Raw genomic sequence first — 22249 nt, forward strand, 5'->3', positions numbered from 1 at the left:
AGAGCGGGATAAATCAGCAACTGGCACTGGGAAGCTGGCCTGGCCTTGGCCACCTACCACAAAGTTCCTTGCAGATGAAGAAAAGACACAGTGGTTTATAGCAAACATTTAATTGGTTCCATCAGCAACTCCAGCACAGGTTTTCCTGAAAGGGAGGCAGAATAAATCTACCCAGAGGATCAAAAGTGGGGGTCACTGAGGAGGCCCCCAAAGTCAGTGACCCCACTCCACATTTCGAGTGGCCCTGTAGAATGAGGGTTGGGCTGATCGAACGTGAAGAGGGATACAAGGTGCAGGAAAGGGATACAAGGTGAAGGAAATCAGGCTCAGGCCCATATGTTTGCCTACAGGAAGGGAAAGGGAGGGCCGGAGACTCTCCCTGCACACAAGGGCTGGAACTACGCATTCATTTTGCAGAAGGAAACAGATGAGCCTCTTTCCAAGTGTCTTGTATTAGGAACCCCTCCCAAATGGTCTGTTTCAGGTCTTTCCCATTCTGTATTCCAAGTTCTGCAGTTCAAACCAAAGTTTTGAATTCTATGTTCTACCTTCAGGGTTCCTGACCCCCAGAACCTTTCCAGCTCCCCTTTTCCAGCTTTTCTAGGTGAATTAGCTAGACCTACTGCTGACATTGTTAATCAAGGGTTTTCCTTTATTTCTTGGTTCTTTTTTCTTGGTAATTCTAGGCTTTTTCCCAGCAGGAGGGATTTGGTTCAGACTGTTCAGCAAGTGAGTGGCCCAGTAGAGACCAGGGAATTCCTGAGAGCCTGGTCTGGTTTCACCTCTTCCCTTCCCACCCCACCTCTAACCACTAGACATACTACGTTTCGAGCAACTAAAGCTAAACTGAGGTTTTCCACAGTGACAGTTGGGGACTGGTGGACTTGAGATGAAGAATCTTAGGGGGAAGACATAAAGGTTGTTCTTCACTCAGAGAAATTACAGACTGCTTCCAACACAAGAAGGAGTGGGCGGGAAAGGTGGGAAATCTCTGGGCAGAGCTAGAAGTTCTCAGAACCCTGTCATCCTTCAGCCCCGCACTGTCTGGGCTGAGCACTAGCCCCCAGAGTCCTCTGAGATCTGAGAGAGAACCAAGACAGCAGAACTGGGAGCTCCTCTGTCCGTGGCTGCCCTAAGGGAGAAAGGGAATGTGGTGGAGGCAGCAACAATATCACTGAAGAGGCGAGATCTTCAAAGGGATCATGATCCGAGACTCCATGTGTCGCACCAGGGGGACTGCGGAGAGAGGCAGAGGTCACAGAGGTCACAGAGTGAATGAAGCAGGCTAACGCAGGGAACATGCTTTTGAAGGGGGAGAGTGCCAGGGATGCTGAGACAGGCAATGCCCCACTGCCCTTCTGGAATGCCTCATGGAGAGCCCCCGGTCTTCCAAACTGTGGGAGAGGGGACTTAGGTGGTGAAGAAATGCAACATTTAAATATTTTTCATAATTATATATTTATTTTCCTGACTTTGTGGAAAAAAATAATAGCATAGTAAAAAGTGACTTCACAGATCCTATTGCTTAGGACAATGCTAGGTAAAGAACAAAGTAGGGGGATTTAAAGAAAAGTACCAAGAAAACAATTGTAGCCATGGTGTACTGGTAGGACAAAAGCTGGGAGAGGGTCCTTAAGTGGCTGAGGTTCGAAAAACAGATTTAGTTCAACTGCCTCATTTTACAGGGGAGAGGCTGCAACCCAGAAAGGGTTGATCCCAAAGTCACCATGGAGGTGAGACTCCTTCCTGCTCCGAGCTATTCACGCTTTGCTGTGCACACAGGTTATCTACAGTTCTTGTTGAAGTGCAAATTCTGATTCAGTAGGTGGCAGAGGGGGGTGAGAGTTTCATCAGCATTTCTAAAGGCTCCAAGATATGCTGATACTAAAGGACAGGCCCCTGTTCATTCTGGGATGCCCCAGCCACTCCCCCACCCCCGAGTCCCTGGCACATAGCCAGGGCTCTGTCAACACCTACTGACTCCAAGTGGTTGTAGGAGGCCCAGCAAAGTGACTGACAACTTGCTGGAAAATACTTGCTGCATGCTTCCTCTGTGCCAGAATCCGGGGGAAGCACTTTTCATAAATTAGCGCCTGGAATCCTCCTTCCAGCCCTCCAAGGCAGGCACTCTCACCATCGCCATTTTACAGACGAGGAAGCAGCCTCCGCGAGGTCGCAGGGCACCCGGAACTACTCCACTTGTCTGAGGCAGGGACCTCCTGGTTGTTTGATCTTCCCCTAGAGCACTCACTTAGGACTGCTGGGTCACATGGAGTGTGCCACCAGGACAGAAGCCCAATAATTCATTGCTTTCAAAGCAAGTTCCCCATCAGTGGAGGGAATCAAGTGAGGCTCCTAGCAGATGACCTCCAAGGTCCTCTGACCCTCATACCCCGGCCCAGAGGAGGTGGTACTCACCTGTGTAGTAGACATTTTGGTCCCAACCCCTCTTCCTCCAAGCAGCATTTCTAGTCTCTTCCCGAGACTGCAGGTCTTTATAGGCTGTGGGAAAGGCATTGCCTCATTCTTTGGGCACAGAGGATCTGACCCTGGTACCCAGAAGAGGGCCTTTCTCCCATTGCTCCAAACCCTGCCCTGCTCTCTTCCTCCCCGATGCCTCAGAATGTTAGTGAACACTGCTTTGACAGTCTCATCTGCTAAGTACATTTGTTGACCACTCTCAAATTTCCATATATCCACCCAGAATTTGCCCTCAGCCCCTAGACTCCTTTATCCAGTGCCCACTTAATATCCCCACTTGGATGTGCCAGCATCTCAAGTGTAACACATTCAGGGCCATGATTAAACCCCTGAACTCCCCACCCTGCTCCTTCTTAGGGCCCCAGTGACACACTGCTTCCCCTCCAGACTAATTAATCTCGACTTTTCAGCATCCTCACTGCCACCACTTTGGCCAGGCTATTACCTCTCCTGCCTGAGCTAGGGTAACTGTCTCCAGGTGCCCCACTTCCTCTCTTGCTCCCCTACAAAGTGCTATCAGCATAGTACATGGCAGCCACAGGAATATTAGAACACACATCAGGTCATGTCCGGCTGCTAATAATGCTGCAGTAGCTTCCTGTTGCATTTGTAATAAACCTCAACTCATCCCCATAACCTGCAAGGCCCAGCCTCATCTCCTCACTCCTCCCCACCCTCTCCATACCAGCCTCCTTTGCAATCCTCAAAATCCTGAAGGCCCTTCCCCAGCACAGGGCCTTTGCACGCGTTATCCCTGTACTTGGAACGCCCCTGCCCAGGAATTCACAGCTGGCTCCCTTCCATCCTTTAGCTTTCCATTTTTACCTCCTTAGAGAAGCTTTCTCTGTCTGTCCCAGCCAACTTAGGTCCCCATACCTTTCTCCCTATCTGCGTTATTTGTAATAATCTGAAATTATCTTTGTTAGTTTATGTCTGAGATGGCGTCTCCCTCTGCCAGAGCGTTAGCTTCCACACGGTACTAATGTATTTGCACTGTCTGCACGAACGACAATGGAGTAAGAATGGAGACAGGGGACTAGCAGAAGGCTCCTGGGGGTCCCCAACCTACCCCAGAGATGGTGCACAACGTAGAGCTCTCCTATCTGTGAGAAGAAGCCGCCCACCGCCTCCTGGTTCTCCTGCCGGTACTTGATGGCCCGAGCCCTGAGATGGCAGAAGAGTATGGGAAAGAGGCCAGGGCCGACACAAAGGCCCCCTGAAGTGTCCCCAAGCTGATTTCTCTGCCACACCTCAAGGGAGAGGCCCGAGGTCAGCCCCCGGCTCTCAGAGATGGCTGGGGAGTTGGGTGACAGAGGCCCAGCTGCTGGCTGGCTGTTCTTCCAGGGGATCCTCTAGAGGATCCTCACCTGCTGGCTGGACCCTTCTCCTGGATCCACAAGGGGCGAAGGTTGCAGGACTTCCTGCCACGTGGCCCTGGGGAAGGTGGCACTCCAGGGGAGGGGACCTGGCAAGGCATCTTGCCAAGATAGCAAGGTGAACCCTGGGCAGGGTCACCCCACCCAGGCCCTGGCACTGCCACTCACCAGTTGTTCCCCCACTCGATCATGGTTCCTGGCTGAAAAAGAACCAGAAGAGACTGGAATGAGCTCTCACTTCAGATTCTCAGGATCCTAGCTGGGAGAAGAGGGGCAACTGTCAGGTCTCCCCAGCTCCAGGGTCACTTGGCCCCGAGGGTCCCAACTCACAGCTGGGTGTGCACACACGCACAGGTGCATACACGCCTCTGGTCTGAGCCCAGGAGGGAGAGGCTGGAAACCGCAGTGTAGGGGCTGGGGCACATGGCCCACCCACCTTGGGGCACCTGTACAGCAGGGAAGTGGGACCAGGCGGGGATCCAGTGGGAGGAAGGCACCTTAAGCTTGTATGTCCTCAGCTCATAGATGTTGGGACCTGCTCTGGGCTGTGGTTCATTCCAGAAGCTGAACTCGAGGAGCATCTGGTTTCTCCTGGACAGCAACATCTGGCTGCGCTCCTTTCGGAACTCCAGGTACTCCTGCCGGCACAGTGGTCTGGGCATGACATCTAGGAAGCACTCCCGCTGCCCCCCCCGGAGTGTGCCCCATGGGGTGGGGGCAGAGGCAGCCCCCAGCACAGAGCTGGACCAGAACCAATAAGCAGAGAGGTTTGCCAAGTGGACACCAACATACCTTGTTGTTTTTGAGCTTGTTCATGCAGTCCATGAGGGCTGGGTAGCCACCCGAGAATCGCCACAGGTGTACTGTTGTGAGGTGAGAGGTTCAGGTCAGGGGGCCCCTGCCCTGCTTACCCCAAGATTGGCTAAGCATATATATAAGGGGTGGTCTCTGGCTTGGTTCTCCAGAGCCCCAGGACTCTCTGAGCTTCCTTTGCCTTGGTGGGGGACAGTGCTGGGTAGGGGATGACCCCAGACACAAGCCTGTAAGACCTAGGTTTGCGCTCCAGCTCTGCCAGATGGTACCCTTCGACCCCTCTAGGCTATAATGTCCTCATCCTAAAAATGACAATAATGCTCCCACCCAAACTGCCTTCAGGAGCAACAAGAGAATCTGATGTGAATTTTCACCCAAGGTGCAGTGGCACACTTACAGCCAGGCCTGTGGGTCAGGCCTGACAAAAGGAGGGCATAGGTCTGACGGGCTGAGATGAGACATTGCGAAACAGTGAGTTTAAAATAGAAACCAAGGAACAGAGCGGCATGTACGTTATGCTACTGCATGTGTTTAGGAGTGGAAGGCCATCTCTCAATGGAGACTTGAGAGATTGTGACGGGAGAGGCCCCGGGGGCAGAGAACTGAGCCTGGGGATTGCAGGTAGGAAGGAGGCTTACTTTTCATTCACTGAAAGCTCTTGTCCTATTTTAATTTTGTATCGTAGCTTCTGTACCGGGTTAAATATGTCCCCTGTCCCCAAGTTCATGCCCGCCCAGGACCTCAGAATGTGACTTTATTTGGAAATACGAGGTCTTTGTAGGTGTAATTAAACAAATATTAGGTCATACGAGGTTGGCCTTAAATTCAGTGACTAGTGTCCTTGTAAGAGGGAGATTTGGACCCAGAGAAAAAGGACACCATGTAAAAAGAAAGACATAGAAGAACAGTGTGTGCCTAAGGAGGCAGAGACTGGAGCAATGCATGTACCAGCCAAGGAATGCCAAGAATTTCCAATAACCACCAAGAAGCTGGCCCTGGAGACTTTGTAAAGAGTATGGCCCTGCCCACACCTTGATTTCAGACTTCTGCGCTCCAGAACTTGAGATAAAACATTTCTGTTGTTTTAAACCACCCACTCGTTGGTACTCGGTTATGCCAGCCCCAAGAAACTACACCTTGCAACGATAAAGTAACACAGTTACTGTGGAAGAGAAGAAAGGGAACAGAGTTGCCATCCTTCGGAGAGTGGCTGGGACAAGGGAGGAAAGCTCCCAAAAGGTCAGTTGGGCAGGCAAGAGCTGAGGGCAGCTGGCCTGGCAGGTGAGGGTAACCAGCATTTGGAAGCCGAGACTCTTGCTACTTTCATCCCCAACCTGTCTCTCACCTGCCTTTCGACTCCATCTGTGCCTTGATTTCTCCCATCGGCAAATGGTCTGAACCTATGGTTTAAAAGGCCCTTCCTGAGGGGAAACAGCAAAAGTGCTGCATGAATGGAAGTCTACCGAGACTAGGGATGCTGACCTGTGGAAGAGAAATTAACAACATTGGGGGACCAACAGGAAACAGTTACAGGTGGGGCATTCTAGGCCCAGGAGAAGAAAGAATTTTCTAGCAATAAAAGTGGTTCCTCTAGAAGATGAATCAGTGGTTCTTAAAAATTCACGGAAACGGAGATTCCTGACCCCCACTCCTAGGGATGGTTCACAGGGTCTGCCCCGCCCATCACCCCCCAGCTGATCCTGTGTGAGGAACAACACTTCAAGACACACACAACACGGGACTTGCTTTAAAAATTCAGGATCCCAATCCTCAAAGTTCATTCCTGACCTAGCAAACACACAGGAGAATCCAAGCAGGGCTGCTGGAGCTGATTAAGTTGTACCTAAAATGGGAGAACTGCAGGGGCTGGAACTGAAGACAGTTTGCTTTTCTCCCTTCTGATGTATAGACGACTGTTACTGAAACAGAATACATAATTAAGAAAACCCATCTGGCCCTGGCTGGTGTAGCTCAGTGGATTGAGCGTGGTCCTATGAACCAGAGGATCGTGGTTCGATTCCCAGTCAGGGCACATGCCTGGGTTGCAGGCCAGTTCCCAGCAGGGGATGCATGAGAAGCAACCATACATTGATATTTCTCTCCCTCTCTCCTTCCCTTCCCCTCTAAAGGTAAATAAATAAAATCTTTAAAAAGAAAAAAGAAAACCTATCTGCCTATCACAGCTTATTTTAAAGACACAATTATCAGAGCTATGAAAGGATGAGATAGGCTGGCTTACAAGGTAGTGAGCTCCCCATTGCTGGTAGTGTTCAAGGCAAGCTTAGAGAGAACTTTCTGTCAAGACAGCTCTAGAGGAGCTCCCTGTGCCATGTAGAGTCTAAATCAGCACCATACAAAAGCACTTTGTACTGCGATACAAGTGTTCTACAGCCCCACTGTCCAACACGGTAGCCACAAATCACATGTGTCTACCAATGGGCACTCGAAGTGTAGCTGGTGTGACTGAGAAACTGAATTTTCCATTTCATTTAATTTCGCCTAATTTAAACTTAAATAGCTACATGTGGTTAGTGGCTAGCTTCCTGGACTGCAAAAATCTAAACACCAAGGCCCCTTTGAGTGGCTGAGACACTGTGAGTCAACCAAGTCCATGTGTGACTCTTAGTAGCTGATGCCAACTGAGGTGGGTAAGTTGGAGTGGGATGGAGCATGCGGGGGAGAAGGAACCAGCTCAGACAAGAGCCCCTGTTCACTCCACAAATACGTGCTGAACACTGGGGATTCAGTGGTGAAGAAAGAGAGGCAGGGCCCTGCCCTCCCAGAACTCACCCACCACCGTGGGGAGACAGAGAAGCACTCCAGGCTGTAGGGCCAGGGCTGTGAAGAGGCAAGTCCTGGGGGCTGGGGGGCCATGGGAGATATCTGACCCAGCTTGGGTGGAGGGAATCAGGGAGGCCTCCTGGAGGAGGTAATGTCTATGCCAAAATAAAAGATGAGTAGAGGAGTGAGCCAGGGAAAGGGGCAAGGGAGAAAGACTGCTTCAGGCAGAGGAAACAGCAAGAACAGCGTGGAACTGGAGGGTGAAACTGTTGTGGGCGGGACAGCACAGTAAGCAAGGAGGATGTGGAGAGATAAGGTCAGGGGCTGGGCAGAAAAGGACCCGCAGAGCCTCATGGGCCACCCCAAGGGCAGAAGGAAGCCAACACAGGTGTTTGGGCAGGGGAGTGAGCCCATGAGAACCACATTTACAGAGACCCCTCTGCCTGCTGCTGTTGAGAGGGAGTGGAGGGCAGCCAGGTGTAAGAGGTACTGGGGGCCTGGGGAGGGTGGCAGTGGCATTACAGAGGTGGGCGCCTCACCTGCCTGGTCCTGCTCCCCATACCACGTGTTCCAGTTGCCCACGAGTGAGCAGGGGTAGTCCTCATCCAGGTGCAGCTTGGGCAGCACAGCCTCCCTATGGGAGGGGCACAGAGATGGGAGAGGGGTCACACCAGCCACCAGGCCCTCTGGGCTGGGTGTTAATCTCCCCATCTCTAAGACGCAGATGTTGGACAAGACATCCTTAGGACTTCTGGCTCTAAAATTTACATCCCTGGATTTCTGTAAGGAGAATGGGACTGGGATGTAGTCCCCACCCAAATAGGCACTGGAACAGGTTGGGGAAGAAGATGCTCACGTTAGGCTGTTGTAGGCATCCAGACACTCGGGCTTCACATTGTGAACTGCAACAGAGGACAGAGAGTGGGAGGTGAAGCAGGGGGTGTGTGTGCAAGCAGGGAGCTAGGGTCCGGGGAGCCCAACAGGGACAGGGCTCCCAGGACAGCTCAGGATATCCCAGGCCCTCTTATCTCTTGGCTGAAGCCTTGCAGGCCCTGGAAGGGCAGGCTGGTGGGTGTGGCAGCCACTCACACTGGATTTTGTAGAGGTTGCTGGTCTCCTTCTTGGACAGCAAGGTGGAGTGGGCATCCTTCCGGGGATCCACCTTGTGCACAAAGAGAGAGCGGAACCAGCTGCCTTCACTGTCCTTGGAATAGAAGCTGCGAGACAAAGGAATTCAGAAGGACATGCAGGGATATGGAGAGCCTTGGCCCTTCCATCTGCTCAGGTGCCCTGGTCCCCTAGGCTGGTGACCCACATTTCTGGGAACAGGGCCACAGAATCCCATGGCAGCTCCAGAATGTAACACATCATCAGAGCCTGCTGAGCAGACCTCATCCCTTCAACAGAGATCATGGATGCCTGGTTTGCTTCCTGAATATTTGAAGAGCCTCAGGAGGCCAAGAGAGGCAGCTTCAACTTCCATCTCTCTCTCCAGCCTCCACACTTTCACCCCTTCCGAGGGGTTCCCCTCTTGGGCCACACAACTGCAGCCCCTTGCCAAGAGGCAAACCAAACCCAAATCCACCTTGCTGGATACCCAAAGTCCTCGAGAGCCCAACCTGTATTGTCAGCCTTCTCTTCTGAGTCCTCCCCCACCAGGTGTGTCACTCACTCTCCAGGCATGCTGCTCCCTAAACACACCAGGCTCTTTTACTCTGAGCTTTCTTTGCCAGTTCTGTCCTCACTGACAAGAATGCTGCATTCACTGTCCGTCCTAGTGATCACACCACACTGGGCCTGTGCCTCTTCCAGCCCCCACAAATGGACAGACAGCCAAAGACAAATAAGCTTGGTGCCTGAGGAGGTTGCAGTCACTGGAAGAAACCAGCCTTGGAACACAAAACCCTGGGGGAGCCCAGCCCAGTGAGCCTGAACTTAGCCTCTGGCAATTGGGGCAGGCTCTCCAGGGGAGGTGATCTGACCAGTCTCCAGATCTACAGGGCTGATTTGGCCCATTAAGGGGGTAAAAAGCATTGCAAGGCAAGATTCATTCATTCATCCAGCCAAACTTAATTGACAACTACCTGCCTTGTGTATTTCACTAGGGTGTTGTAAGAATAAATGAATGAATGAATGAATGATGTGCCCTGTTCAGAGCAGAAAAACCTATTACCAGGTCCTGCCAGACCATGCTTGCTTTTCCCACACAAGGTCCCAGCAGCCTCCAGCCAGGCCTGAAAGGCAAGTCTCCCAGTGGATGAATAGCCCTATGAATAGTCCTCCCCCCTTTTAAGTCTTTTCTGTGAGTAGAATAAATGTCTTATAATTTCAAACTGATTACAGTTCCCCCAAAACATGGATCAGCCACTCGGATAGATAAAATTTAAAAGCATTTTGAAATGGTAAGCACGTTTGTATGAGCACAAAGAAAGGTGAGTAAGAATTTGTCCCAAACTGTCAATACTGCTTACCTGGGAGATAGGTGGGGGGGGACAGTTAAATTTGTCTTTATTCATTATAATTCATAAAGCTAAAAAAAACTGTGTTGTGTTTCTGAACTCACAGTCCTTCTGTCACTGTGCACACATTTGCTTTGTTAACAAAAACCAAGATACTTATCCTCAGATGGGTGGAGTGGCCTAAGAAAATTCTGATCCATAATAAGGGAGTCTCGCCCTGTAGATAATATTTGCTGAGGACGTTCTCTGTGCCAGGGGTCTGTGATCAGCTTTTCAGTCACATGATCCCACTGAATCTGTGTAATGATGTCATGGTGTTGATGCTACTACTGCCCTCATTTTCGAGACCAGAAAATAGAAGGTCAGGGAGTTTAAGGAACTTGCTCAAGGTCACATAGCAAGCCAGGGGCAGAATGCAGGCAAGGACCAACTCAGAGCTCTTTTCTCTAAAGCCAGTCTCCGCCCCAGGTCAGGCGCTGACTTGGGGAGCAGCAGGCAGATACTGTGAAGGAACTAGGTGAGTTTCAACAAAACCGCTGGCAGAGGGACCCGACCTTTGATTGAATGTGGTGTGGATGCTTCCCCTGGAAGGGGTGGTGGCAGGGAGATCGGCATCTCCAATTTGTCAACTAAGACCTTTGCTCCAGAACTGGACTCCAAGTAATTTATTAACACCAATACTGGCCAGGAGAAACAGCCCAGTGGCCAGCCCTGGAGAAAGAGCCTGCAGGCTGGAGTGCTAGGGAGTGGAAGCGAGACCCAGGAGCTCTCATGAGCCCCCATGTCTTCCCATCACTCTCTAATCCTTCCTGCCCACGGGCTTCAGTTTCCCCATGTGTCAAATGGGCAGGGCGGAACAGCCTGTTTCTAAGAATCTTTTCTACAGGTAACACACAAGGAGGGACCTGTCCAAGATCCTAGGGCAGGGTCTGCCCTGGAAGCCAGCACTGTCAGGCTCACATTTCCAATTTCATTTTCTCAGTGAAAACACAACATTCTCTTATCCTTGAACTTCCCTTGAGCTCTCTCACCTTGCTCTCTATTTTTCTGTGGCTCCTTCTAACATATACTTTTTTTTTTAATGTGCCTTGTTTATTGTCTCTGCACTAGAAGCAGCCCCAAGAGGATGGGGATGGTGTCTGTCCTGTGTAGCCCTGCTGTCTCCCCAGTGCCTGGAACAGTGCAGGGTGCGTGGCGCATGCTCAGTCCATGTCTGGGGAATGAAAGGAGTGGTGGGGGAGCTCAGAGCTGCAGGAAAACGGTGAAAGGTGGAAGGCAAGAAAGTAAAGAAAGGGTGGACCTTTGCTCAGAGCATGGACACAGGGCTCAGGGGCCCTTTCTATCCCCCCCCACCACAAGCAGAATTAGTGCTTTATGGCACAGGTTCTGGGCAAATTTGGGTTCCAATCCCAACTCAGCTTCATCTCTCTGAGCCTCATATTCCTCATCTGTAAAATAGAAGCCAAAAGGTGGACTTTTTAGAGAAAGGGTTTTAAGTGGCAGTGGTAGCTAGTATCACTATTCCTACCTAAATTCCTAACTGATCTCTGGCCCCCCCTTTCCCTAATCTGCCCATCAGACTTTGTGAAGCACCACTTTTGTGATGCTACTCCCCACTGCCTACAAAACAAAGGCTGCAGTCTCCACTTGGGATTCTAGCTCTCATCTACTTTGTCAAGCTTTCCAGAGTCAATTCCCATTTAAATCTGATAACCACAGAGCGGGGATTTCCCATCCCAGTGGTTCTCAAACCCACAGTACTGGTGTCACCCGAGGAATTCTCAGCCCCATCGGAGACTCCAGGGGCAGGCCCAGGGACCTGGGTTTGAATGAGCCCACCAGGGGATTCTGACCCATGCTCAAGCTTGAGAATCACTGCTCTAGAGCCATCCCAATTTATTTATTTTTCATGTAACCTTGGTAAACTATCCCAGAAATACCGAAGATTTTGTTATCTAAATTCTATTAAGAACGCCTCCTAGGCCTAGAAAACACAATACAGCTTTGTCCAGTCTTTGGGAAGGATCTGCCCCAGCTGGACAGTTCAGCTCCTTCCACAAAACACCTCTCGAATTTTCCCCACCCCTTTCATTTTCATATGACTACATCTTGTCTCCCCAAACACAGTGGAAGCCACTATCTAGTGTCCTTCCACCCCCCAGGATATGTAGCACCATGCTTTTCGCATGAGAACCTATATCTGCCCCAAATGAGAACCTTTCAGTAGATGACACATTTGCACTCTTCATAGGGATCAACAGTCTGATGCCTCTCACCATGAAACTGTTCTGGAAAGTTGTATTTATTTGCTGGGAAGCTGGGGTCTATGAACATTCTGAAACACTTGTATTTTAAGTTGGCTGACTTTAGAAAGGGCCACATTTCTGCTTACTGTTCCAGAGTGTGTCTTTAGAAGGCACACTGGAAGAATGAGAATTTAAGTACTGTTAACAACAGGATCACTGGCGCAGCAGAAGACTGCTGTTTACTGAGTGCTTACTATGTGCGAAGAGCTAATCCTTACAACATGTTTTGAGAAAAATGAGGCTCAGAGATGCCCCATGCTTTAATCAATGACCAAGAGGATTCCAATCTGGGTCCATCTGATTTCAATGCCCACAAACCAGAGAGGCCAAAAGGGCTGCTGCCGCCCCTCTAGTGACTCCAGAGAGGTGGGGAGGACTGAGTAAGGGTCAGTTGGGGTGGTGACATTTGCTTCTATCCAATGTGGGACCAGGGAGTAGGTAACTAAGAGGCTTGTTAAGTATCTTCCATGTGCAGTTACAGCAATCCTGTAGAACACAACTAGCAGGGATCACCACTCCCACCTTACAGAGAAGAAAACCAAGGCTCACTGAGGTTCAGTGCCTCATCCAAGGTCACTGAATGAGTGAGGAGCAGCAGGTGGCCTCTATGTCCCATGATCCTGTGTGACCTCTGGATATTTGTCACACAAATGGCTTCTACAACCAATTTATTCTGTAACCCTGGGAAAGTGAGGTCCCTACCCCAGCCTTGATCTCTCCACGTGGAAAATAAGGAGCTCATAGAGATGATCTCCCCAAGGCCCTTGCTACCCTGATACAGGAGGGGCTCATGCAGAAATTGCTTGAGATGCAGGCCTGAGCAAGGGGCAACACCTACTGTTTGTTCACCAGGGACTAGCAGCCTCACACCATGGCCTTTTTTATCCTCTACAGCTCTATGAGATATGTACTATTTACCACTCCCATTTCACAGATGAGGAATCTGAGACTTCAAGAGGCCAGATTACTTGCCCAAGTTCACCCCTCCAAAAATGGCTGAATTAGATTTGCTAGTGCCAGGCATATTCCGGGCTCTTTCCATGATACCAGCTTTCTCCCCAAGTGTTAGGCAGTCTGGTGGAGGTCCATACCGGCTCCTCTTTCCCAGCTTCCCCAAAGCCCCACTGCACAATGCTGCTCTAACATCTCAGGGCAAGCACTGAGGAAGCTCTGCAGCTTCAAGCCTGTGCAGCTGGCCAGAAGGGACCGCTGCCTCCTCTCCACAGGCGAGGGGACAGGTGTTCTCACTTCTTACCAAATGTTCTTGAGTATACACTGTCCTGAACCCTGTGCCAGGGGCCGGAGAAACAGAAAAATGAGGTGATGATCTAGTAGGGGAGCCAGGTAAGGGTGCACAGGCTTGAGAGCAGCAGAGATGGGGGAAGTACAGATTGCGGGAGCCGAAGGAGGGAGGGGCAGCCTAGGTCCAATCAGAAAGGACAGGCCCTGCCTCAGCCCACAGCAGGGCCCACACAGAAGCCGACTGAAGGCATGGGCCGGCCAGTCTCCCTCTCCCAGGAGGCCACCACTTGTGGTGCAAAAAGCACTGGGTGTCCGGAGACCAGGATCCAGACCCAGTGCTGCTAATGAACAGCACGGGGAGTGACTGCGCAACTCCCATCCATTCTCAGGCCTCTTTTGCCGCACCTGTACTGTTCAGGGTTGGGGAGCAAAAGGTCTGTGCAGCCGTGGCTCTTGGGGACCTTCCACTGCTCTCCCTGATTCTTCCCCTCAGAACTTCCAGAAGGGAGAGCTGCCTCTCCTAGGAGTCCCCAGTGGGTACCATCTCACATTCATTGCAAAGGCCTGGGGAAAAGGCCCCTTCTGACCTCCTGGCTCCCACTCTCCAGGTTCCAGGACCCGCCCCTCTCACTTACCTCCACCTTTCATTCTCTGCCCAGAGTAAGGCATCAACTGGGACAAAGCTCCTGCACGTACCATCTCCTCCATTCTTGCCCAGGGCTCTTCCCCAGGCCTAGATTTGGCCCCTGCCTCTAATCCATAGATTACAAGCCGGAGTCTCTGCGGATCTCCCAGGCCCAGGCCCTGGTCACCTGTCCTGAACCCTCCTCGCAACGCACGCCACCCCTACCCTGCCCGGCTCTCACCGCGCCGCAGATGCAGATGCAGATGCAGCTGCAGCATCCGCGTTGCGGGATCCCGGGCCCCCCAGCAGTCGCCGAGCCGCTTTAGAGATGCTGCACAGCCGCGGAGCCATGTTGGAACAGAGCGTGGTGGAGGAAAGCCCCGCCCCCGAACCCGCAGGCGATGGGGCAGGAATAAGTCCCGCCCTCTCGGCTAGCCCCTTCCTTCCGCACTTGGCCAGGTGGGCGTTGCCTCCGTTTAGCTCACTCCCAACTATTCCACAGACCCTGGGTTTAAGGAAGTCGGGGTTCTGGTCCTTTGAGCCCCTGCAGCTCTGCTACTGACTTGCTCTGTGACCTTAAGAAAGCCCTTTCCCCACTCTGGGCCTCAGTGTCCATTTCTATAAAATGGGAGCGTTGAACAATGATGGTACCAAGGGTTCTTAGCTGGGTGTTGAGAGATGAGTGTTCGAGTAAGCCCCCTAAAAGTGTGCATTTCTCTGGGGACGACGAGGAGAGCAGTGTTTATCACAAAGAAATGTGATAAATGTCAAAGAAACAAACCCCCTAACAATTTAAGACAGGCGAGCAAGGCTCTGGGCTGCAGGGAAGCTTTCTCTAGGTCATTTCCTTTTCTCTGCCTGGGCCTCCTGGGGTCCCATACCCTCCTGTTCTGTTCAGCTCTTTTGTCTGCCCTCCACACTAATCCCTGCTCAGCCCTCAATCCCCCAGATCACAGACCTCAGCAGAGGCAGAGAGCCTGCAGACCTCATCCAGGGTCCAGGAGCCTAAAAGCTTCCAAAGGGGCCTGGAAACATGCATGCACACGCCCAAAATGAATGTCCACCGCTGACAGGTGGCGCTCTTCTGGTATGCTTGGAGTGGGGGAGTGGAGGGCAGGCTTTAATTTCGTGATTCCTTCCGCAAATATTGAGTATGCCTGGCTAGCGAATGTGCTGAGCCCTGAGACATCAAAGGTGGCCAGAATAATAAGCCCCCAGCCTTTTGGGGACTTAAGGCCTTGGCAGAGGAGACAAAATCAAATCAGTACTGACTTAAAAAAATTTTTTTAAATTTATTTTAGTTTTTTAGGGAGAGGGGAAGGAAGGGAGAAATAGAGGGAGAGAAACATGGATGTGAGAGAGAAATAGCATCGTTTGCTATTCATACATGCCCTGACTGGAGACCAAACCTGAAACCCAGACTTGTGCCCCTGACGGGACTGAACTGATGACCTTTCACACTGAGGACATCGCCCAACCAACTGAGCCACACTGGTCAGGGAAGCACAGACGTTTTTGTCAATTGAATTTACTGGACTGTCACTGGTTGACAAAATTATACAGGTTCCAGGTGCACAGTTCTACAATACATCATCTGTGTACCAAATCGTATGTTTACCACCCCAAATCAAGTCAGTCTATCACCATTTATCCCCCCCTATGCCTTTTTCCGCTTCCCCTAACCTCTCCTTCCTGCCTGCAATCGCCACACTGTTGTCCATGTCCATCAGCACTGACTCTGAGTCCCTCCAGGGCAGATAGGCGCATTGGGCCTCTCTCCCTCATCTCTCTTACCTGACACTTAAAATATTTACTGAATAATAGAAGAGTGTATACAAAAATGTTTTTGCCAACTGCAATAGAGGCTGTGAAGTATAGGGAGCTATGCAGACTTATAATGGGAAAGAGGGGGAAAAGGGGAGGTCCCATAAAAACTTCAAAGGTCTTTACTTCTGTAAAGAAGTTAGGCTCAAACTATAATTTTTTTCTAAAGTTGCTACAATGCACATGTATTATATATGCAGTTTATTTAAAAAGGAATCTGAATGTCATCATGACAAATGGACAACCTGAATCAGGCAGAACCATCAAAATAAATGCAATGAAAAATGCCTGTAAACAGGCAGAACCATCAAAATAAACGCAATGAAAACCAGTGTGGCCGCTGCCTTGCAGCTCAGGCAGAAGGCTGTGAGCCTGAGGCCTGTGCTCTGTGTTAACAAAGAGCATGGAGAGGGGTTAGAGACACAGCAGGGCCCAGTGGCTTCTTGGGATTACTAGAGGGACCGAAAAGGGATTGAGCTCCTCATTCTGAAAGTCACTGTGATTGGAGGGTTCCCAGTCACAGCGACTTCAGGAAGAGCCCAAATGGGTACACGGAGGAGCAACAAATAAGATGTCACTAGTGTCTTCAATGAATGTGAAGGTTAACAGGGCGGATGTCTGGAAAACAACCTTGCATTTAAGAACAGACAGCAGCAGGCCACAGGTTACAGCTTTGGCAGGTGCACTTGAACATGAGGAATGTGGCAGCAGTGACGTCCATTTATTGGGAGCAAGAGAAGATAATTTACTGGGTTCCCTGAACAAGAGTTCTCGGCCCACTTGTGTTCCGCCCTTTGCACTCTCCGCGTGTTCCCTGAGCCTCCTGAGCTGGGAGGGGAGTCACAGGTGCATGACTTTATGGATAAACAGAACTGGATTTCTAACATGACATTACATGTTTTTAGCCACATAATTGCAACAGGGAGGAATAATAACATCACTTTAAAGAGGATTACATTTTAAAAACCTCACTTCAAACAAATAAAATTATATTCCCCATTTGCTGATACAGTTCCAACACACAATTTGCTTCATCCTAAACATAAGCTGTGTTATACTAAAGGTGTTCTATTTGCAATAATTTACATATTATTTATAATTTACTCTAAATATGGCTTTTTGTGTAAAATGTAAGTGCCTCATTTTTAGCTTCTATTGGTATTTTACATTTATTCCTTTTCCCAAAAACACGTGATACATTTTCCTTGTGGTGCAATGCGTTTCATATGAATAAGAAGTTTAGGTAGCAACAGAAAATAAAAAGATGTTGGTGGTATATCTCTGATTCATGTGACTTGGTTGGGCATGGTCCCACAAAGCCAAAGGCCGCTGGTTTGATTCCTGGTCAGGTCACATTCCTGGGTGGTGGGTTAGGTCCCCAGCCGGGGCACATGCAAGTAGCAACCAATCAATGTCTCTCTCTCACATAGATGTTTCTCTCCCTGTCTTTCTCCCTCCCTTCCCCTAAGTATATAAACAAAACCTTTAAAAGATATCACTAGTGTCATTTGGTGGAGCTGTTCTCCCCTTAGGAGTCGAGTGTGGCAGGCACGGAGAGGTAGAAGTGCCTGACTTTGGACCTAAGCTTTAAAGGATACGTAGAGAGGATGTGCCAGGAGCAGGGATCAGGGCAAGAAGAACCTTAAGCAGAGGAAGCAATGGGTGCACAGTATGTGAAAAGGCCGCCAGGAAGAAATGGGTCTGAACTGTTCAGCACCATCCAATGTAATTAAACGGGGGAGATTCACTCAGGACAAAGAACACTTTGCTAACAATGGTGTGGGCAGCCTTGATAACCTGTCACTGGAGATGTAAACAGAGGCTGCATAACAACTCATTGGCCGTGTAACAGAGGGCATTTGGCAACGAAGCCACAGGAAGCCAGGACCCTTGGACGGGGCGATGATGGCCCTCCTGGTCTAAATGGAGAGTCCTCACCAAATTCTTGGTGTTTCTGGCTGCCTCTGCCGGAGAGAAGAAGGGAGGGCAGAACGGCAGCCTCCTTTTGCTGGTCTAGGCATTTTCAAAGTGGGTTTTCCCATCTCCCCCAAGTCAAGTGGGGCAGGAGAACCAAACTAGGTGGCTCCAGGATGCTCCCACCCCTTTTCCAGAGTGATGGGAAATGAACCGCAGTGTGGAATCTCCCTTGTACGCGTCTCCGAGATCCCTGCCCTCACCCCACCTAGGATGGCCAGCTCATTCCAGTTTGCCCACTGTCCCAGTTTTATCACGGAAAGTCCCCCCTCCCAGGACACCCCTCTGTCCTGGGGAAATCTTCCAGAAGGTTTGGTCATCCTAACTGTGGCACTCCCCCTCTCCACAGGACATACACCCACTCCACCCCAGAAACTTTTTTTGCTTAACTAACTGCATTCACCCTGCTTGAAAGGGGGCTCTCTTGTGGCCTGCAACACCAATCAGCTGAGAAGCTGGTCTGAGTAGATTCCTGCCCCGTGGACCGTGCATTCCGGGCAGCAAACCAGAGAGATATTGGACAACAAGTCCGCCAAAAATGAATCAGGCCATTTCCAATTACTGTGGAACAAATTACTGCGAAATTTAGCAGCTTGACACAATAAACATTTATTATTTCACACAGTGTCAAGTGGGCCAGGAATTCAGGAGTAACTGCTTAGCTGGGCCGGTTCTGGCTCTGGGTCTCCCACAACATTGCAGTCCAGATGTTAGCTTGGAGTGGGAAGGCCTGACTAGCTAGGGCTGTAGGATTGGCTTCCGGGGTGGGGTGCTCACACCCCTGGCACCTGAGTGCTGGCTGTTGGCCAGGAGCCTCATTTCCTTACCACCTGGGCTTCCCCAGGCACTGCTTGGGGGCAGTCACCACATAGCAATTGGCTTCCCCCAAAGTGAGTGATCCGAGGGAGTGGAAACTTCAAGAACTTTTATAACCATCCCTGACTGGTGTGGCTTTAGTGGGTTGAGTGTCATCCTGCAAACTGAAAGGTCACAGTTCTATTCACGGTCAGGGCACATGCCTGGGTAGCGGGCCAGGTCCCCAGTGTGAGAGGCAGAGTGTGAGAGACAACCAATGGATGTTTCTCTCCTTCTTTTTCTCCCTCCTTTCCCTTCTCTCAAAAAATAAATAAATATAAATTTTTTAAAAGAATTTTTATAACCTGACCTTGGAAGTCATGGGCTGTCACTTCTGCATATCCCATTGGTTATCCACGTCAGCCCTGCTTGGTGTGGGAGGGGACTTTACAGGGGTGTGAACACCAAAACTCTAGAGTTACAGGGGCCATCCTGGAGGCTAGCTACCACAACTAGGCTCTGCACTAGACCCAACTTAATTATTAGGAGTTGATGCAGCTCTTCAAGCAGCTTTCTGAGAGCAGGCCACCCCAGCACCATTGTCTCCTGTTCTAGGATCTAGCCCTCTCCATCCTCTCCGAGGTTCCTTCCCCACCCACCACTGAGTCTGTGACATCTCTTTCTCCTGGACCTGTCCATCCCTGCCCTCTCTGCAGAAAGCTGACCCCTCTCTTCTCCCTTTTTTCCTTCCCAAAGCTGCCCTTATGGAATCTGCCTTCATAACTCACTGCCAAGGCCTGTTGCCTAACTTGTGAAATGAAATGAGAGGAGCCAGGGACAAAGACAGATGGGCAGTGCTGGGCGGCGAGGAGCAGGCAGGTTCATAAGTGTAAAATATGGACAAACCTGCCATCATCTATTCTCTAGGACAAATAGATCATCACCGAATGGGCTGCAAAAGGGCAAAGAGACAAATTACCCAGCTGTGGCAGTGGCACCTGCTCCTTATTGATGGGCTTTTATGCTTGGGCCCGACTGCTCTCAGAATGTCATTGCCCAGCTCCTAGGGGACCCCGAACAGGAGAGGAAGGGACAATAAAGCTTTTCTGTTTCAGCTGGGGCATGAGCTGCACTGCCAAGCCCCAGCCTTTCTGTGTTTTGCATCACATGTGCAGATTTGAATTATGCAACTTTGACACAGTGCCACATAAAACCATTAACAAAGTGCTCCTCCATGTATAAACTGGAAGTTGTACAAATGTCAGAAAAAGAAAACAGTTTAACTCATTAGGTGTGGAACAATTTCAAAGCATACGGACGGAATGAATTATAAACTCTTTACGCTACTGCCACAAGGCGGCGCCACTGTAGCTGGAAAACAAATGACCACACGCGTCATTATGGAGCAAATCACACAGTCCAACATGCTTTGGATTCTAGCAATTGCTTTTTCCACACTATTGAGCTGTTATTTTGCCATTCCCTGTCACTGTGAGCCACTTAAAAGAGATATAATAACAGCTCAATTCACACATTCATGAAGTAGAGATGCTAGTGCTGAAAAACATACCCACAAATCAGTATCTTTGGGTAGGTATTGGACAAGATAAAACACGAAGAAGACTGAACCACCTCCGAGGCACATGGTGCTGCTCATCTAGGAGAGTGCCACAGGACAGCGATAATGCTGCAAGGATACAAAGCAGCCTCAAGAGCAAAAATATGGCAAAATGGTTGTAGATTTATGAGCCGTGGAAATGCATTTGATCGCCTACTTTACATTTATTCCTATGGGGGGAAAATGTTCTTGGTATATAACATTTTGAATAATGTGAAGTTTACGCAAAGCATCCTTCCTGAAAAAGATGTGAATTTCCTGGACCTCTCCAGCTGTCCTGGTGTGAGAATGGTCCCTGCAGCCTGCTCCTGGATGGGGAGTGTTATGGGGTGAATTGTGTCCTGCAAATTAATAGCAATTATATATTGAATGGAAGGACAGATAAAGTGCTTCTCAGATAAGGTCAAGTTCAAGGAGTTCATCATCACCAAGCCCTTATTATATGAAATGCTAAAGGGACTTATATAAGAAAAAGATGAAAAATATTAACAGTGAAAGGACAGCAAACTCACAGTTATTAACAACCACACCTAAAACAAAAGCAAACCAAGAGGACAGCTAGATCAGGAGTGGAACCATAGAAATGAAGAACACATGGAGGGTTAGCAAGAGGGGGGTGGGAGGAGGAGAAGGGGGGAGAAGGCACAGAAAATAGCATAGACAATAGGTAGAAAATAGATAGGGGGGAGGGCAAGAATAGTGGGGGAAATATAGAATCTAAAGAACTTGAGACACGTGGTTATAAACTAAGGGGGGGAAGAATGGTGGGGGAGGGAGTGTGCGGGTGGAGGGGAATGAAGGGGGGGGAATAAAACAACTGTAATGGTATAATCAATAAAATATATTTAAAATAAAGAAATTATATATTGAGTCTTCACCTCCAGTTCTGGAGACAGAACTCCTAAAATTTTTGTAATTCACTAAGTGAGAAGAGCACTAGTAGATCTTTTTGTTCAAATATTTGGGTTTTGACCTTAGCTCATGAATCACTTGGAATTTCCTGAGTGACAGGAACATCTTTTGTTCTAATGAGGCAATGCTTGGTGGGCTTCTGGATGGTGGCTGGTCACCAGAAAGATAAAGTCATCTTTAGAAGCTTGGAACTTTAAGCCCTAATTCCCATTGTTACAGAACAGACTGGGGTGGGGTGCAAATGACATCCTATTACCAAATGGACCCACCCTTGTGCTCTGGGGGTCTCCCACCCCGTACTAGGTTTGCCTTGCCTGCCGCCAGGGAAAGACGTCTCTCAATGCCAGAGACTGGTGAAAAGGAAAGGGATTATTTATTAAAAGAGTTACACAAACTTAAGAGTAATGATTCAATGCCTTCATTGAGATCCCAAAGTCCTTTAGAGTACCCACAACACACAGTCCTTCCTTTCCTCTCTGCCCAGTCTGGGGTGCCTTATCTCAGAAAAAGAAATAGAAGCCTGTGGTTCTTCTCTGCCCAAGCCACATGGTTCCCCAAAAAGACACTTGCTTGGCTGCTGCACCTGGGTTTAAATCCCAGCACCAGTCTTCCTCCGCCCCACAATTTCCGACTCCTCCACAATTAGCTACACTTGCCAGCATTCCTGTATTTTTCCAGGTTTTCTGGGTTGCCATCGTTAAGTCCAGGCATATGTAGCCCGTGGTGTGGAGCCAATCATCTCCAAGCTCTTATGCAGGCTCTGTAACCACGGGGAGTTGCCTTCCAGTTACATCATGGGTTGAAGTCACTCCCATCCCCCTGGCTCCAATCATGGCCGCAGCTGTTTAATATAGCTATGAAACCAGCTAAAGATTACAAATATGTTAAACGACCATTCTAGAGTTGTCTGCAAAACTGTTGCTTTTCAAAACAACTCTCAATGGCCCTGCTCCATGTGTCCCATCCCTCAGCTCAGACTTGTGGGGGTGAGGACATCCCATATATATATATTTTTCTAATACTTCCTGGACACTGAGTTCTGG

At 49.7% G+C, this 22249-nt stretch overlaps 1 protein-coding gene across 1 annotated transcript; it reads right to left on the reverse strand.

Moving 5' to 3' along the window:
- Nucleotides 1-94: 94 nt before the first annotated feature.
- NIPSNAP1 (nipsnap homolog 1) lies at nt 95-14461 on the reverse strand. Its single transcript, XM_037052458.1, has 10 exons — nt 14325-14461; nt 8541-8668; nt 8308-8353; nt 7991-8085; nt 4650-4720; nt 4355-4495; nt 4026-4057; nt 3551-3645; nt 2419-2502; nt 95-1236 (listed from the first exon to the last, which is right to left on the reverse strand). Exons 1-10 carry the CDS (start codon nt 14432-14434, stop codon nt 1172-1174), a joined length of 867 nt encoding a protein of 288 aa, XP_036908353.1. The 5' UTR covers nt 14435-14461; the 3' UTR covers nt 95-1171.
- Between the last annotated feature and the right edge of the window lie 7788 nt (nt 14462-22249).

This window comes from Sturnira hondurensis, unplaced genomic scaffold (assembly GCF_014824575.4).
Source record: "Sturnira hondurensis isolate 20B ecotype Veracruz unplaced genomic scaffold, ASM1482457v3 Scaffold0007406, whole genome shotgun sequence".
Taxonomy (NCBI): domain Eukaryota; kingdom Metazoa; phylum Chordata; class Mammalia; order Chiroptera; family Phyllostomidae; genus Sturnira; species Sturnira hondurensis.

Bases quoted from the DNA above. Each gene is read 5' to 3' on its own strand.
- NIPSNAP1 (XM_037052458.1), bottom strand. From the start codon at position 14,434: ATGGCTCCGCGGCTGTGCAGCATCTCTAAAGCGGCTCGGCGACTGCTG. The intron at 4,721-7,990 runs GTGAGGCGCCCA...ACCTCACAACAG, and splicing joins TGGGGAGCAGGACCAGGCAG to TACACCTGTGGCGATTCTCG. The intron at 3,646-4,025 runs GTGAGTGGCAGT...CTGCCATCTCAG, and splicing joins ATCGAGTGGGGGAACAACTG to GGCTCGGGCCATCAAGTACC.